Below are 18,353 nucleotides of genomic sequence, written 5' to 3'. Positions count from 1 at the left end.
GGCAAGCGGGACACCGGCCTGCAGAGGGCGCTCCTCGGTCGAAGAGCCAATTCCCAGGACATCCGACAGGCGGCGCCGCACCAGTGAGTCCAGCCCTGAGACACCTTCCAATAAAATGCTTTCAGATTCTAGCTACCTTAGTCTCAGCAGCACGGAACAGACCGCAGGTTTCTGCCAGGACGTGCTTACAGCTTCTAGGCCACGTGGCCGCTCCGACCTGTGTCGTCCATCATGCAAGGTTACACATGCGCTATCTTCAAGCCTGGCTACGGACACAGTACGTCCCTCACAGGCACAGCATGCACAAACTCCTCACCATGCCCAATGCTGTCAAGGATTCCCTGTTATGGTGGACCAACCCAAACAACATCTGCGCTGGAATGCCCTTCATACAGAATCCGCTTGCCATTACCATTACTACGGACATGTCCCTCATAGGCTGGGGGGCACACCTACAGACGCATTCTGTACAGGCCTGCTGGTCTACAGCGGAGTCCCAACTTCATATCAATCTGCTGGAACTTTGCGTGGTTCGCAGTGCCTGCTCACACTTCCTGCCATTGATCTGAAACAAAATGATACAGATCCTCATGGACAATGTCACCAGTATGGTCTACATAAACAGACAAGGGGGAGCACGATTACATTCCCTATGCATGGAAGCCATGCACCTCTGGGAATGGTGCATCTCAAACAACGTCCATGTGATAGCATTGTACTTACCTGGCTGCCAAAACAACATGGCAGATGCTCTGAGCAGGAGGTTCTATCAAGACCACCAATGGGAGCTGAACACGTGGGCCATCCAAGAAATCTTCCAATTGTGGGAGCTCCCAATGATAGACCTCTTTGCAGCCTCACGAAACTCCAAATGCCCCCGATTCTGCTCCAGGGCAGGACTTGGCCATCACTCTCTCGGCGATGTCTTCTTCATCAAGTATAATGCCTCCATCCTCCTCATATCCCGAGTACTCTACAAGATAAAACAGGACGGGGACAGAGTGATTCTAGTAGCCCCCACATGGACACAACAAATGTGGTATCCATACTGTACCCACATGGCAGTCTGTCCACCGCACAAGCTCCTGCCTCTGCCTTGACTCCTGTCGCAGGCCGCATCCTACATCTGGATCCCCACAAACTTCAACTCAAAGCATGGTTACTCCATGGCTCCTAGGATCTGAAATGACATGTTCTACAGAATTACAGAGCCTATTGTTAAACAGCCATAGGAAAACTACCCGGCGCACGCACACACAAGTGGAAACGTTTCGAATCATGGTGCCAACGTAAACTTGTGTCGGCCTCTTTATCCCTTATTCTAGACCACCTACTGGAATTCAAACTAACTGGAATTTCTATACCCTCAGTCCGTGTCCACCTGTCAGCCGTTATGGCTTTTCATCATAAAATTGACGGATTCTTTATTTTCACACACCCCATCACCACATGTTTCTTGAAGGGCCTCTTGAACTTCCATCCAGACGTGAGAAAACATGCCCCACCAAGGGACCTCAGTCTGGTCCTCCACGTCCTCACCGGACCCCCTTTCAAGTCCTTAGCTACAAGCTCCTTATTACACCTGTCTATGAAGGTTGCGTTTCTAGTGGCCATTACATCAGCCAGACGTGTGGGAGAACTAGCTGCTGTCATGGCTGACCCACTCTATACTATCTTTTTTTAAAGATAAAATATGTCAGACCACATCCTAAATTTTTAAAATCTTGTTGCGCAAGTCTCCAAAACTATTTCTTTCCATCACTAATAGATCGATCCAAAGGGGACACCATTTCTAAACAACGCCTGTCCAAATGGATATCAGACTGAATCAAACTTTGCTATCTCCAGTACTAGTGACAACCTCCTACAGGGATCTGCGCACGTTCTACTAGGAGTCTCTCAACATTGATAGTCTTTCTCAACAACATCCCTATTGGGGAAATGTGCAGAACCGCAACCTGGACTTCACTGCACACTTTTACACAACACTATGAGTTGCTACAGCACGTATCCTCTGACACTCTGTTTGCTCACACAGTGCTCTCATCCACTATGACTTCAACTCCGAAGCCCCCTCCTTCCTTCAGAGGGCACTGCTCTAAAGTCACCTAAAGTGGAGCACACACTGGGACAGCACTCGAAGAAGAAGAAGAAGAGGAGGAAGTTGCTCACCTTGTGCAGTAACGGAGGTTCTTGGAGATGTGTCCCTGTGGGTGTTCCAGTACCTTCCCTCCTCCCCTCTGCTTCCGAGTTTTATCCTATACAGACTCTGCAGTAGAGAAGGAAGTGGAGGAGGGTTGGCTGCACAGCATCAGTTAACAGCCTGAGGCAGTGCGAGATGGGGACTGCACATGTGTGGCCCAACTGGGCACTGCTACCTTAAATCTCCAGCTACGAGTGCAGGGGCACTTCAACACCTAAAGTGGAGCACCCACAGAGGGACACATCTCAAAGAACCTCCGTTACTGCCTGCACAAGGTGAGTAACTTCCTCATGTCAGTGTAGCTCCAGAAGTATTGTGGACTTTTAGTTGAGCAGTCTGCAAGGTGAGCAAGTAATGGAGCTCTGATCTCCTGGTTGACACAGAAACCTCGTTTATGTGTAGCCTATAATATGGAGATGAAACACTCATTCCTTCTGCCTCCAGAACCTCAGAAATCTTTTAGAGCAGGGGCGGGCAAACTTTTTTGGCCTGAGGGCTGCATCGGGTTTCTTAAATTGTATGGAGGCTGGTTAGGGGAGGGGGTCGTGGCCCGCCTCCCCCACCTCCCCCGGGACTCTTGCCCCATCCAACCCTCCCTGTTCCCTGACGGCCCCCCCTGGGACCCCTGCCCCATCCAACCACCCCTTCTCCCTGTCCCCTGACTGCCCCTGGAACCCCTGCCCCTGACTGCCCCCTGCCACCCCATCCAACCCCCCCCTTCCTGACTGCCCCCCAGGGCCCCTGCCACCATTCAACCCCCTGTCCCCCCCCGACCACCATCCACACCCCCGCCCCCTGACCACCACCCCGAACTCCCCTGCCCTCTATCCAGCCCCCCACCCCGCTCCCTGCCCCTTTATCGCGCTGCCTGGAGCACCGGTGGTTGGCGGCGCTACAGCCGTGCTGCCTGGCTGGAGCTGGGCCACGCCGCTGCCACCACCGCCATGCAGCTGCACTGCTTCAGGATCTCACAGCCCCACCGCCCAGAGCATTGTTCAGGCGGCAGAGCGAGGGAGCTGAGGTTGCGGGGGAGAGGGGACAGCAGGGGAGGGGCCAGGAGCTAGCCCCCTGGGGCAGGAGCTCGGGGGGCGGGCAGGACGGTCTTGCGGGCCGGAGTTTGCTCACCCCTGATTTAGAGGAAGCAGCAGAGCAGAAAAGAATAAGTTCTTCGAGTGCTTGCTCCTATCGATTCCAATTAGGTGTGCGCGCGCCACGTGCACGATCGTCAGAAGATTTTTACTGTAGCAACTCTCGATGGGTCAGCTGAGGCGCTCCTTGGAGTGGCGCCCTCATGGCGCTGGATGTATGCCCCTGCCGACCCAGCGCCCCCTCAGTTCCTTCTTACCGCCTGTGACGGTCGTTGGAAGTGTGGAGAGCGGCATAGCTGACCTCCACATCCCTAGCTTACTCGTTGTGTTATAGATAGATCTTTAGTATAGTTTAACAGTTTTAGCAGTTTTAGAGTAGTTCTTAGTAAGTTTTGTGTATATAGTGTATATAAGTTGAGGAAACTGGGTTTATCCCTGTTCCACCGCCCTGGTACCAGGGCTCATGCCCAAGTCTCCGGATTTCAAGCCTTGCTCGGCCTGTCTCAAGCGGATGCCCATTGGAGACCCCCACGACTCCTGTTTTGAAGTGCCTGGGGGAAGCTCATCAGCCTGACAAGTGCCACATTTGCAAGGCTTTCAAGCCTCGCACAAAAAAGGAGCAGGACTTCCGTCTAAAACAGCTCCTGATGGAAGCAGCACTTAGCCCGGTGCCCTCGGTACTGCACGCAGACCAGGCGTTCCGAAGCTCGCCTCCGGCACCGGAGCAACCCAGCACCAGCAAGGTCCCTTGGCACCGGACGTCTCTGGCACCGGTACAGATGCAGCGCCGCTCGCTGTCTCTGCGGCCCAAGAAGCAGCACAAACCACCTGCTGCTCCTTCCCAATTACAAGCGCCGCCCGCGGCCTTGGGGAACAGCAACCCGTGCTGGATCACAACACGAAGGCGCCAACTCTGGCACCGTCAATTCCAGTGCCGCAAGCGCCGTTGAGTCCGGTGCATATAAGCTCCCCGGTGGCACACCGTGGTTGAGCTGGGCCTACCATCCACTCCGGAGACCTTCTCCACCGCTCGAGACCGGATTGCGCTGACTGAGCGTGCACCGTCTCAGCCTCCTGCACCGCCTGTGCGGACTGTCCCATCCATAGGGAAGCCCACTTTCATGCGACCTCCATCACAGAGCAAGACAGCTCGGCACCGCTCTCAATCCTAGTCCTGGTCCCGCAGATGGTCCCGGTCTCGGCACCGCTCGCAGTCCAGGCACCGATCTCCATCTCGGCGCCGGTCGCACTCGTGGCACCGCTCCACCTCCCAAAGGTCCCCCTCCCGGTACGATCGGTACCAATCCTGCTCCCGGCACCGATCGCGGCACCGATCATCGCGCAGCAGATCGTGGCACCGCCCGCACCGTCGGTCTTCGTCCAGATCCAGATTGGCCTCCCGGCACCGTTATGACCGTCGGTCCCGGTCCCAATCACAGTACCACTCCGGGCCCCGGCACTGGTCCCCAGCTCCCAGGGGTGCACTGGTAGACTGTGACAGTACAACGCAGCAAGCGTGTTCGGCACCGCCTTGGCTTTCTCGTCCTAATTCGACGTCATCCCAAGCGGCGAGTAGCTATAACGTCCAGGGCCAGGACGTGGATGGCACTAACCAGGGGCCAGATGAAGGACAGGATCCCGACCATGGTCCCCCACAATGGTCATTCTGGACCCCTTGAGCATACCACCAAGCCCAAGGTGTCCCCTCAGGCACTTCTCGCTCGGCTCATTCGGAGACTAGAGTACCTGAGGCCACTGTTAGCCGTCCTCCCCCGATAGCTTCGGAGGCGACCGCCCTGCTGTCTGAACAGACTGATGTCCCTACTGACGTGGACCTAGGGCAACCGGACCCTCCTCAACCTGACCTTCCCCAGAACCCACTAGTCCAGGGATTGTCTTCCTTGTCCTCGCCTGACGAAGCCGTGGCAGGCACGTTCTTCTCTGGCCCTCCACCTATAGATCTTCGTGTGCACCAGGACCTGCTGCGTAGGGTAGCACAGGACATGAACCTGCAGGTGGAGGAGGTGACAGAAGTTGAGGACCCTGTGGTGGACATTTTGTCAGCCGATGCCCCCACGCGGGTAGCTTTACCCTTCATTAGGATCATTCAGGCTAATGCCAATACTATCTGGCAGTCCCCGGTGTCCATCCCTCCCACAGCCAGAGGGGTGGAGAGGAAATACATGGTGCCCTCTAAAGATTGAGTATTTGTATGTGCACCCCCCAACCTTGCTCCCTCATTGTACAGTCTGTAAACGAGAGGGAGAAGCATGGCCAACAAGTGCCCGCCCCTAAGTCCAAGGACACTAGGCGCCTGGATCTGTTTGGGCGCAAGATTTATTCAACTGGTGGCTTACAGCTCAGGGTAGCTAACCAGCAGGCCCTCCTGAGCCGTTATAACTATAACACCTGGAACTCGATGGGGAAGTTCAAGGAGTTGGTTCCCCAGGAGTCCAGGGAAGAGTTTGAGGCCTTGCTGGAAGAGGGCAAGAAGGTGGGCAAGGACATCCCTGCAGGCGTCTTTAGACGCAGCTGACTTGGCAGCTAGAACCCTACCCTCGGGAGTAGCTATGCGCCGCATTTCATGGCTACGGGCGTCCGGCCTTCCACCGGAACTGCAGCAGACTATACAGGACCTGCCCTTTGAGAGCCAAGATCTCTTTTCAGATAAAACTGATCCCAGACTGCAAAGTCTGAAGGATAACCGGGCCACCATGTGCTCATTGGGCATGCATACCCCAGTGACGCAACACAGGCCCTTCCGGCCCCAGCCGCAGCACACTTACCCTAACCCTCGACCGCGGCAAGACTTCTCTAGAAGGCGTGGTCGTGGCAATAGGAGGTGACAATCTGATTCGCAAGCAGGCCAGAACCAGGGCCCCCCTAGGCCATCAGCGGGGCCCAGACAAAACTTTTGAAGCTGCGCTCGAGGACGGAGCACCAGTCTCCTTCCAGGATCCTTCCCTACCTTTCTCCAACCGCCTCTCCTGTTTCCTCCCTGCGTGGTCCTGCATAACTTCAGACCGCTGGGTCCTACGCATGGTAGAAACTGGATACCATCTTCAGTTTGTTTCGGCCCCCCCACTTCCCACCCTCCCTCCCCGTCCCTCTTCAGGGACTCTTCTCACGAGCATCTCCTCTTACAGGAGTTACAAGTGTTCGTGTCTGTTGGAGCGGTGGAAGAGGTACCGAAGGACTTGAAGGGCAGGGGTTTTTACTCCCGCTACTTCCTAATCCCCAAGGCAAAGGGGGGACTTCGGCCCATCCTGGACCTACGCGGACTCAACAAATTCATGCTAAAGTTGAAGTTCCGCATGATTACCCTGGGAACCATTATCCCTTCCCTGGATCCTGGAGACTGGTACGCTGCCCTCGACATGAAGGATGCGTACTTCCATATAGCGATTTACCCACCGCACAGGCGGTTCCTTCGCTTTGTGGTCGGACAGCAGCATTTCCAATTTACGGTCCTCCCGTTCGGCCTGTCCACAGCACCAAGGGTCTTCACAAAATGTATGGCTGTCGTAGCGGCCTGGCTCCGCAGACATCAGATCCAAGTGTTTCTGTACCTCGACGACTGGCTCATTCGGGGTTTGGTCAGAGCTACAGGTGCGGTCTCATGTTCAGTTCGTCATGACCTGCTTCAGGCAACTGGGCCTGCTGCTCAACGCTGAAAAGTCCACTTTGGAGCCAACCCAAAGAATAGACTTCATTGGGGCAGTCCTGGACTCAAATCTCGCCAGGGCGTGCCTACCACAGGCCCACTTCCAGTCCATGATGACCATTATCCACAGCCTCCAAAGCTTCCCGACCTCGACAGCACGCACGTGTCTCAGTCTTCTGGGCCACATGGTCTTGTTCACCTTCGTGACCAGACATGCCACACTACGCCTCCGCCGGCTTCAGACCTGGCTCTCGTCAGTGTACCATCCAGGCCGGGACAGTTTGGACACAGTACTCACGGTGCCGATGGAGGTTTTATCCTCTCTGGGTTGGTGGCTAAACCCCAGCCTTGTTTGCGGGGGGATGCCATTCCATGCCCCACAGCCCTCTCTAGCCCTCACCACGGACGCGTCATCTCTGGTCTGGGGCACTCACCTCGCGGACCTTCACACACAAGGTCTTTGGTCTGCACAAGAAATAACCCTGCACATCAATGTCAGGGAACTGAAAGCAGTACACCTGGCGTGTCAGGTATTCCGCGAATCTTCACAGACAACAGAACAGCCATGTTTTACATCAACAAGCAAGGCGGAGCGCGGTCGTCCCTCCTCTGTCAGGAAGCCATACATCTCTGGGAATTCTGCATAGCCCACTCAATCAACCTGGTGGCGTCTTTTTTTCTCCTAGGAGTCCAGAACACCTTAGCAGATCGCCTCAGCAGGTCCTTCCTGGCTCACGAGTGGTCAATACGTCCGGATGTTATTCTTTCTGTTTTCCGGAGGTGGGGATTTCCCCACATAGACCTTTTCGCCTCTCGCGAGAATCGGAAGTGCCAGGTGTTCTGCTCCCTCCAGGGACGTTCCCCGGGCTCCCTGTCAGACACCTTCCTGACGCTGTGGAAAGACCACCTGCTCTATGCCTTCCCTCCGTTTCCGTTCGTCCACAAGGTCCTTCTGAAGTTACGCAGAGACAAGGCCCGCTTAATCTTGGTCACTCCAGCGTGGCCCAGACAACACTGGTACACCACACTCCTCGATCTGTTGGTGACCAAACCAATCACTCTACCATTGTGGCCGGACCTGATCACTCAGAAATACGGCAGGTTATGTCATCCAGACCTGCAGTCCCTCCACCTGACTGCTTGGATGCTGCATGGCTGACTCAATCCGAGCTGTGTTGCTCCACTTTGGTGCAGCAAGTGCTCTTGGGGAGCAGAAAGCCCTCCACTAGGTCCACATACCTGGCCAAATGGAAGCGCTTCTCCTGCTGGTGTGCCCTAAACAACACTGTCCCTATGGGGGCGACAATACCTACCATCCTAGACTATCTCTGGTCCTTGAAACAGCAAGACCTAGCTGTCTCATCTATCAGAGTCTACCTAGCAGCGATTTCAGCCTTCCACCCGGGCGAGAACGGGCGCTCAGTCTTCTCCAGTCCCATGGAAAGCAGGTTCCTCAAGGGCTTAGGACGCTTGTACCCACAAATTCGTCAGCCGGCCCCTATGTGGGACCTCAGTCTGGTCCTATTTAGACTCATGGGTGCCCCCTTCTAGCTGATGGCCACCTGCTCGCTTCTGTACCTGTCCTGGAAAACAGCTTTCCTCATTGCTGTCACATCGGCGAGATGAGTCTCAGAACTTAGGGCCCTCACATTGGACCCACCGTATACGGTGTTCCGTAAGGACAAGGTACAGCTGCGACCACACCCCGCCTTCCTCCCTAAGGTGGTGTCTGCCTTCCATGTCAACCAAGACATCTTCCTCCCGGTGGTCTTCCCAAAGCCGCATGCTTCGCGAAGGGAACGGCAGCTACATTCCGTGGACGTTTGCAGGACTCTTGCCTTTTACATCGAACGTACGAAGCCGTTCAGAAACACGTCCCAACTGTTAGTAGCAGTGGCAGACCGGATGAAAGGCCTTCCGGTCTCTTCGCAGCGAATCTCGTCTTGGATTACATCATGCATCTGTGCATGTTACGACCTGGCTGGTGTCCCAGCTCCATGACTCACTGCCCATTCCACTCGGGCTCAAGCTTCGTCCTCTGCCTTTCTGGCTCATGTGCCCATACAGGAGATCTGTAGGGCAGCAACTTGGTCATCTGTGCACACTTTCGCTTCCCACTATGCCATAGTACAGCAGTCCAGGGAGGATGCGGCATTTGGTTCAGCTGTCCTTCACTCCACGACATCTAAATCCGACCCCACGGCCTAGGTAAGGCTTGGGAGTCACCTAATTGGAATCGATATGAGCAAGCACTCGAAGAAGAAAAGATGGTACTCACCTTTGTAACTGTTGTTGTTCAAGATGTGTTGCTCATATCCATTCCAAACCCGCCCTCGTTCCCCACTGTTGGAGTAGCCGGCAAGAAGGAACTGAGGGGGCACTGGGTCGGCAGGGGCATATATCTGGCGCCATGAGGGCGCCACTCCAGGGGGCCCCTCAGCCGACCCACCGAGTGTTGCTAGGGTAAAAATCTTCCGACGATCGTACACGCGGCGCGCACACACCTAATTGGAATGGATATGAGCAACACATCTCAAAGAACAACAGTTACAAAGGTGAGTAACCGTCTTATTCTACGGTATTGATCCTTTTTGTTGAAAACTTTATAGAACAGAAACAAAGTTACACCTAATTAAAACCATAACATCAAAAATAGATAAAACATTTTAAAAGCACAAAACTTACTTCCCTCACTTCTCCAGTTACTTATGCATAGGGCCCTACCAATTCATGGCCATGAAAAACGCGTCATGGACTGTGAAATCTGGTCTTCAGTGTGCTTTTACCTTATACTATACAGATTTCATGGGGAAGACCAGCGTTTCTCAAATTAGGGGTCCTGACCCAAAAGGGAGTTGCAGGGGGGGGGTCACAAGGTTATTTTAGGGGGGTTGCAGTATTGCCACCCTTACTTCTGCACTGCCTTCAGAGCTAGGTGGTTGGAGACTGGTGGCTGTTGCCCGGGAGCCCAGGTCTGAAGGCATAGCCGCCGCCAGCAACAGCGCAGAAGTAAGGATGGCAATACCATACCATGCCATCCTTACTTCTGCGCTGCTGCTGGTGGCAGCCGGCCAGCCACTCCACTCTCCAGCTGCCCAGCTCTGAAGGCACCGCTGCTGCCAGCAGCTGCGCAGAAGTAAGGGTAGCAGTACTGCCACCCCCACCCCCCAATAACCTTGCAACCTCCCCACAATTCCTTTTTGGGTCAGGGCCCCTACAATTATACCATCGTGAAATTTCAGATTTAAATAGCTGAAATCCTGAAATTTCAGATTTTTAAAATCTTATGACTATGAAATTGACCATGAATTTGGTAGGGCCTTACTTATGCAACATAGAACCTGCAAGGCCTGGGTGTCTGCTTACAGGACCGAGTAGAATCTAGTGGGACTTCTGAGAAAACAATAAATCTCAGCAAGATGGGTAGTGGGAAGCTGATGCACTTATAGGTATGTGGATAACTTTATCATGTGCCTCTGCAAGTTACCACATGGCTGTTTCCTCCATGTATGAGGTTTGTGTGTACGTATATTGTATTATAACGTGTATGTGTTTATACCATCAGATATTGCAGCGTGCCTCTCAATACTAGAGTGGTAGCCAAGGATTGCAGAAGAGTGTTCAGAGCTATTAAGTCAGTTTGAATAATAAATTAATCTCCTTTAGTTGAGAGGTTATTTTCTTTACTGTTTGCATATCTCTTTTCTGTTGCATTGTTTAGAATGTAGTATTTGATACCTTCAAAATTATTTTCAAAATGTATCCTCTTTGTTGATCAGTCACCTTACAATCTCTTTAATCGCAACTACAGAAGCTAGAGTGGAAAAAGCACAGTAAAAATGGGACTGTACTTGCATTATTACAAATCCAGGTGTAGACGCTGTTCCTGACTTCAGAATAGTGAAAATCACCCATTCCGTTGTACAGTGGAAACTGAACTGTGACAGTTACTTTCTTTGAATCCTCAGTGCAGTATCCAGTTGACTTGAGTCAATATACAAACGAAAGGTAACTTCATCTTTTGTTGCAGGAGGTTGGAAATCTGTATGACATGTTCCATACACGGAATTGTTTGCACCGCAGAGCTTACCAGCACAAGGTTGGCAACATCATTGAAACAATGTAAGTGTCCATTGTGTATTTTGATTGAAAATCATAGCCTTAACCATGAACAGACTGTGGTGGCTGGGAACTGCAGGGTCCCTGCAGTGGCCAGGAGCTGCTGGGTACCCCTGGGGGCCCCCCGGAGTTCTGAGCCACTGCAGGTGCTGGGGGTACCATGGGTGGTGGGGGCCCCTAGGAGCTCTGAGCCACCAATGGTGGCAGGGGGACCATGGAGCTCTGAGCTGTCGATGGTGGCAGGGGGACCTGAACTCTGAGCCGGGGCCCCCGCAGCTGCCCAGCCACTGTGGGCGGTATGGGGACTCCACAGCTCCCCTTTTTGTCATGGATATTTTTAGTAAAAGTCGGGGACAGGTCAAGGGCTTCCATGAATTTTTTTTTTATTGCCCGTGATCTGTCCATGACTTTTACTAAAAATGTCTGGGAGAAAATCTTAGCTTTATTGATGTTGAGTTGCTGAGATGAATGAAAACCTGTAGAGTTAGGATTTCTGTGAAACCAAGCACGTCCTTCTGCCTCTGTAAAAGGCACAAATGAAATTTTGAATATGTAGTTTTACAGGACCCTATCTGTACCCTAATCTGTGAGCATGCCTTAGTCATTCATCACACCAAGGAAATTTGGCTATATAGCCTTCTGCCTTTTTTGGTTCTAGATTGTCTATATAAAGAAAAAAAAATCAATCTGAACCCAATAGATTTCCAATTACTAGAAATAGCTTCTCTCCTCTGAACTTTACTAGTCTTAAAATGTTATGTTAAATCCATTTTGGAATATGTAAATAATCAATAAGGTATGAAGTGGTGTAAAATCCAGCTGATTTCCATTGAGTTACTCAAGACTTAATTTTAAAATAAGCATTTAAAGTTCTGCAGTATGGTGGTGGTTGTGCTTTTGTTCATACATGTAAATAAAAAAAAATGAAGGAAATAAGAACTCTCCCCCATCACACTGATAACCAGTTGACAGCAGATTGATCAAGCCTAGTAATAAAGCAGATGTCCTTTTCATACTGTCTTTTTGTCCTTAGATACTGGAAATCTTTGAACTGTTAAAATTTAGGAAGAGCCTGACTATTTTAGAAAAACTGTATTTTTAAATAACGTTTTGCCACATGCAGTGGGTGAATAGCTCTGACAGACTGATGCACTAATACATAGAACTTACCTGGCAGCTTACCTCAAAAAATGTTTTACAAACATTCATCCAACTTAGTTATTAATTCATGGAGCTATTTAGTCACCACGAAGTGTGTTCTGCTGTGCAGTACTTCTACATTATAACAGTCTGAGCATCGGCCACTGACTTCCATACTCCTACAGTCAACCAAACAGTAATGTCAAACATGCAGTCGGAAACGCTGCATAATGGCAGATTTCTAGTTCATCAGAATTATGAGGGTTTTAAGTGAAAGCACTCTATTAACTAGTCGAAAGCTCAGTTATTTATTTACTGTCTGGTTGCTTCAGCTTTTGCATTGACTCACCCAGTTACGAGCCCGGTTTAGGCAACAGGAGATGTGAAATGTTACAGTATAACTGACTTCTTTTGGCTTCGTGCTTGGAATGCTTATTAGCTAATGGTCACTTTATTTGTAAACTTTGTGGCTTTTCATTTTCTCTTTTAAAAACCCTAAATCCATATCCTATGTCTCAAAACAGGATTACAGATGCCTTCCTAAAAGCAGATCCCTATATTAAAATAGAGGGCACTGGTGGAAAACACTACAAGATTTCTACAGCAATGGAGGATATGGAAGCTTACACTAAGCTAACAGGTAAGCTTTCCCTGATGGTGACATGTTCGTGCCAGCTTACATGGGGTATCTGTGTTTATAAGTAGGCGAGGCAGAATTTGATTTTTTTTTTTTTAATTTGGGCAGGTAGATCTTTATCTATTTAAATTTTCACAGTTCACAATTATGGGTGGTGGAGTGTACATTTACTGACAGAAGATTCGTAGACTTTAGGGCCAGTAGGGACCATCGTGATGATCTATCTGTCTGATCTCCTGTGCATTGCAGGCTACAGAACCTCACCCACCCACTCGTGATATAGGCCTATAACCTCTGGGTGAGTTACTGAAGTCCTCAGATCTTGATTTAAAGACTTCAAGTTACAGAGAATCCACCATTTACTCTAATTCAGGCCAGCAAGTGACCTGTGCCCCATGTTGCAAAGGAAGGTGAAAAACCTGCAGGGTTTCTTCCAGCCTGGCCTGAAGAAAAATTCCTTCCTGACCCCAAATATGGTGCTCATTTAAGCCTGGAGCATGTGGGCAAGACCCACCCACTGGGCACCTGATGGAGAAGTCTTTGTAGTAACTCAGAGGCCTCTCCATCTAGTGTCCCATCTCTGGTCTTTGGAGATATTTGATAGTAGTCACAGATAGGGCGTATGCCATTGAAGGCAGCTTCATCATACCCATCCCCTCCTTAAACTTATCAAGCTCAGCCTTGAAGCCAATTAGGTTTTTGCTCCCAATACTCTCCTTGGAAAGCTGTTCTAGAACTTCACTCCTCTGATTGTTAGAAACCTTTGTCAAAATCCAAGCCTACATTTGTTGGTCAGTTTATATCCATTTGTTCTTGTGCCAGCATTGGCCCTTAACTTAAATAGCTCCTCTCCTCTCCCTCCCTATTTATAGTAGAGCTGTCAATTAATCGCAGTTAACGTAAGCGATTAACATAAAACAAATTAACTAGATTAAAAAAGTCACAACTAATCGCAGTTTTAATTGCACTGCTAAGAAGAGAATACCAATTTTAATTTATTAGAAATATTTTTGGTTGTTCAACATTTCAAAATATATTGATTTCAATTACAACACAATACAAATTGTATAGTGCTCACTTTACAATTATCTTTTTACAGTGCAAATAAAACCAGAATATTTTTCACTTCACCTCATTTATGTACTTTAGTGCAGTCTCTTTATCATGAAAGTGTAACTTACAAATGTAGAATTTGTGTTGTTTTTAAGTGCTATGTTTAAAAAAAAAAAAGTAAAACTTTAGAGCCTACAAGTCCATTCAGTCCTATTTCTTGTTCAGCCAATTGCTAAGACAGACAAGTATCAGGGGGTAGCCGTGTTAGTCTGTATCTACAAAAACAACAAGGAGTCTGGTGGCACCTTAAAGACTAACAGATTTATATGGGCATAAGCTTTCGTGAGTAAAAACCTCACTTCTTCGGATGCATAGAGTGAAAGTTACAGATGCAGGCATTATATACTGACACATGGAGAGCAGGGAGTTACTTCACAAGTGGAGAACCAGTGTTGACAGGGCCAATTCAATCAGGGTGGATGTAGTCCACTCCCAATAATAGATGAGGAGGTGTCAATTCCAGGAGAGGAAAAGCTGCTTCTGTAGTGAGCCAGCCACTCCCAGTCCCTATTCAAGCCCAGATTAATGGTGTTGAATTTGCAAATGAATTTTAGTTCTGCTGTTTCTCTTTGAAGTCTGTTTCTGAAGTTTTTTTGTTCAATGATAGTGACTTTTAAATCTGTAATAGAATGACCAGGGAGATTGAAGTGTTCACTTACTGGCTTATGTATGTTACCATTCCTGATGTCCGATTTGTGTCCATTTATTCTTTTGCGGAGGGACTGTCCGGTTTGGCCAATGTACATGGCAGAGGGGCATTGCTGGCACATGATGGCATATATGACATTAGTGGATGTGCAGGTGAATGAGCCCCTGATGGTGTGGCTGATGTGGTTGGGTCCTCTGATGCTGTTGCCAGAGTAGATATGGGGACAGAGTAGGCAACGAGGTTTGCTACAGGGATAGGTTCCTGGGTTGGTGTTTCTGTGGTGTGGTGTGTAGTTGCTGGTGAGTATTTGCTTCAGGTTGGGGGGTTGTCTGTAAGCGAGGACTGGCCTGACAGTCCCTCCGCAAAAGAATAAATGGACACAAATCGGACATCAGGAATGGTAACATACATAAGCGAACGCTTCAATCTCCCTGGTCATTCTATTACAGATTTAAAAGTCACTATCATCAAAAAAACTTCAGAAACAGACTTCAAAGAGAAACAGCAGAACTAAAATTCATTTGCAAATTCAACACCATTAATCTGGGCTTGAATAGGGACTGGGAGTGGCTGGCTCACTACAGAAGCAGCTTTTCCTCTCCTGGAATTGACACCTCCTCATCTATTATTGGGAGTGGACTACATCCACCCTGATTGAATTGGCCCTGTCAACACTGGTTCTCCACTTGTGAAGTAACTCCCTGCTCTCCATGTGTCAGTATATAATGCCTGCATCTGTAACTTTCACTCTATGCATCCGAAGAAGTGAGGTTTTTACTCACGAAAGCTTATGCCCATATAAATCTGTTAGTCTTTAAGACAGACAAGTTTGTTTACATTCACGGGAGATAATGCGGTCCGCCTCTTAATTACAAAGTCACCTGAAAGTGAGAACAGGCATTCGCATGGCACTGTTGTAGCCAGTGTTGCAAGGTATTTACGTATGCATTGGCAGCCAAGCTCCCCCCTCCTCGCTTCTTTCCTCCCCCACCCCCCAGCACTTTCAACCCCCACCCTCCGCAACCAAACAGTTATTTGGTGGCGTTTAGGACTTTCCAGGAGGGAGAGGGAGGAGCTGGGACACGGCACGCTCAGGGGAGGCCTCCATTGGAAGAGGCAGGGCAGGGGTGGGGACTCGGGGGAAGGTGGCGGGACGGGGATTTTGGGGAAGGGTGGAATGGAGGCGGGGCCAGGGGTGGGGGAGGGGGTCGAGCACCCACCGGGCAGAGGGGAAGTCGGCGCCTATGGTGCCAGGTATATTAAATGTTCACATGCCCCTTCATGCTTTGACCACAATTCTAGAGGACATGCTTCCATGCTGAATTTAAACTGGTATTCTATTATTGTTTAAGAGTGCAATTAAAATTGTGATTGATTATGACTATTTTTGTAATCTCACAATTAATTGTGATAATTATTTTTAATTGTTTGACAGCCCTAATTTATAGAGTGCAATTGTATCTCCTCTGAGCCTTCATTTTGTTAGGCTAAACAAGCCAAGCGGCTCTCATAAGGTAGGTACTCCATTCCTCTCATCCTAGTAGTCCTTCTCTGCACCTGTCTCAGTTTGAATTCATCTTTCTTAAACATGGTTGCACACAGTATTCCAGATGAGATCTCACCAGTGCCTTGTATAAAGGTAATAACACTTCCCTCTTGTGACATAGTGCACTCACTTCTTGTGAGTGCCTCCTCTTGTCCGCTGGGTGCTATCCTGCACTCTTTCCTTTCTCTGCTCCCAGCTGCCCCTGTTGGCTGTTAACCTCGTCAGGCAGGTCTTTGGTAGCTCAGCTCTCCGGCCAATTTTCACAGAGTCAAAACGCATGAATGAACCCCTTCTGTGGTAACAAAGTCCAACAAATTGTTGGCCTTCTCTGGGGTCTTCAACCGTGTCTCAGGGACTGTTTAAATTCTAGCCCCTTTTTTGGATTTTTAGTACAGTGTCTTATCCCCTTCTTGGGGCTTAGGCCACTTCCTCAGCAGCCCTTGGGCCCGCCACTACTCCGGGTCCCAACCCAGGGACTGTATAAACCACAGTTACATACTGCTTCCCTTTAATAGTTGCTGCTGCTGCTGCATTCCCTGTGTTCAATCCCACTTGGTCCCATCACCTTCTGGGATCTCTGCCTATTCCCTGTTTGAGCAGGGTCTCTCCCAGTCCTCCTTGTCTAGACAGTTTCTCAGTCTCTGTCCTGATTTCTAAGGGTTTTCTCTCAGGCTTCTTTGCTCGGAGAGCTTCACAGTCCTATCTCTGCTTGAGCAGGGCCTCTCCATGGCCTCCTTGCTGATCCATCTTCTTCCATTCCTTGTAGGCTTTCTGCTTTCTTTTAATAACCTGTTTGAGATGCTTGTTCATCCAGTTTGGTCTACAGCCCTTCCCTATGAATTTATTCCCCCTTGGGATGCAGGCTCCATGTTTCTGTTATCCCTATGATATCTAGTTTTACTTCTCACACGAGTAGTTCTAGTTCCTCCATTTTGTTATGCAGGCTTCTTGCATTGGCATACAGACATGCTGACTTTAGTTGTTTCTGCTTGGCTTCGCCCAGATTCCTCACCCAATTGGATACGGTCATTCTACTGCCAGTATCACCTATCTGCCTGTTAATGTAATTGATATTGACACTCTTTCATCATCTTGTCCGCTTTCCTACCCTCTATTGTTTCTTTCTCCATTGCAGTATCGTTTTTTACTGGATTTCCTCCTCCTTATAATCAGGCATGAAGATTACATAGGTCTCTCCCAACCTTCTCCCCTGAATTTCTGGTTTTAAAGCTTTTTTAATCAGTTGTTCCAATCTCCATCCAGAAGGCTATTTCCCTCCCTTCTCATGTGGAGTCCATCCCATGAGAACAGTCCTCTGTCCATGAATGCCTCCATGAATGTGGTCGAACATTCCAAAGCCCTCCTTATAGCACCATTGCCTGAGCCATCTATTTATCATCGTCTTATCTCGCTTTCACTCTCGTCCTCTAGGGACAGATATAATCCCACTCAAGATCACCGGAGCCTCCATTTCTTTAAGCGTCTTCTCCAGCCTGGCAGTGTTCCTTGATTCACCCCAGTGAGAATCCAGCAGTATAATTTGTCTCCATGTGAAGGACAATCAGTGGATTCTTTCCTGTTCCTATTAGGATTGTATTACACCCTCAGGTCCACATCCTGTGTCTTCGCTTCCGGCAGACAGCGCACCCTTCTGTTATCCAGATCAGCACGGGTGACAGGCCTGTCTGTTCTTCTTACCAGGGAATCCCCAGTCATGTAGGCCTGTCGGTTCCTGGTTTCGGTGCGATTCTCTGGCCTTCCCTCTTTTGTTCTTTCTAGCTACAAGTCATCTTGTCTTCTGTTCTCACTTGCAGTCTTCTGTGAGTCATTCTCTATCTTCCTGTGGCTCCAAACTCTGGCTATGTCCATTATCTCAGCCCCTTTTCTTGTAGGACTAGCCACTCTTCCCTTGTTCCTTGCTGTCCCATTTTCTGTTGTTGCCTGCTTCTCCCATTCACTTTCCAACTTAACGAACCTGTTCCTCAATTCTATTTCTCTTTTGCCAGCCGATCTTTGCCTCTGCCTCATTCTTGTAGTCACATGCTTCCACTGGCCACTTTCCTCATCTAGCAGTCTACCCTCACAGTTCTCTGGTCCAGCTTGCATCTGCAAATCTTGAGGTTTCCCTTTAGCCTCCTCTCTCGTTCCCTCCATCATCCGTTCAAATCCCTTTCAAAATTCAGTCATCGTTTCT

General features: G+C 49.5%; 1 protein-coding gene across 3 annotated transcripts in view; it reads left to right on the top strand.

Annotated features, from left to right (window-relative positions):
* The window catches only part of SAMHD1 (SAM and HD domain containing deoxynucleoside triphosphate triphosphohydrolase 1), an 82,203-nt gene that overhangs the window by 39,165 nt on the left and 24,685 nt on the right, over positions 1–18,353 (top strand). For all 3 annotated transcript variants that reach the window (XM_054045330.1, XM_054045333.1, XM_054045332.1), the window contains 2 exons: positions 10,986–11,077; positions 12,739–12,854. In XM_054045330.1, the coding sequence (XP_053901305.1) occupies positions 10,986–11,077; positions 12,739–12,854 (208 nt within the window). The remainder of the gene's footprint in view (positions 1–10,985; positions 11,078–12,738; positions 12,855–18,353) is intronic.

This window comes from Malaclemys terrapin, chromosome 12 (assembly GCF_027887155.1).
Source record: "Malaclemys terrapin pileata isolate rMalTer1 chromosome 12, rMalTer1.hap1, whole genome shotgun sequence".
Taxonomy (NCBI): Eukaryota; Metazoa; Chordata; order Testudines; family Emydidae; genus Malaclemys; species Malaclemys terrapin.
The sequence above is the reverse complement of the archived record's forward strand: the minus strand, read 5'-3'. Positions and strand labels throughout refer to the sequence as shown.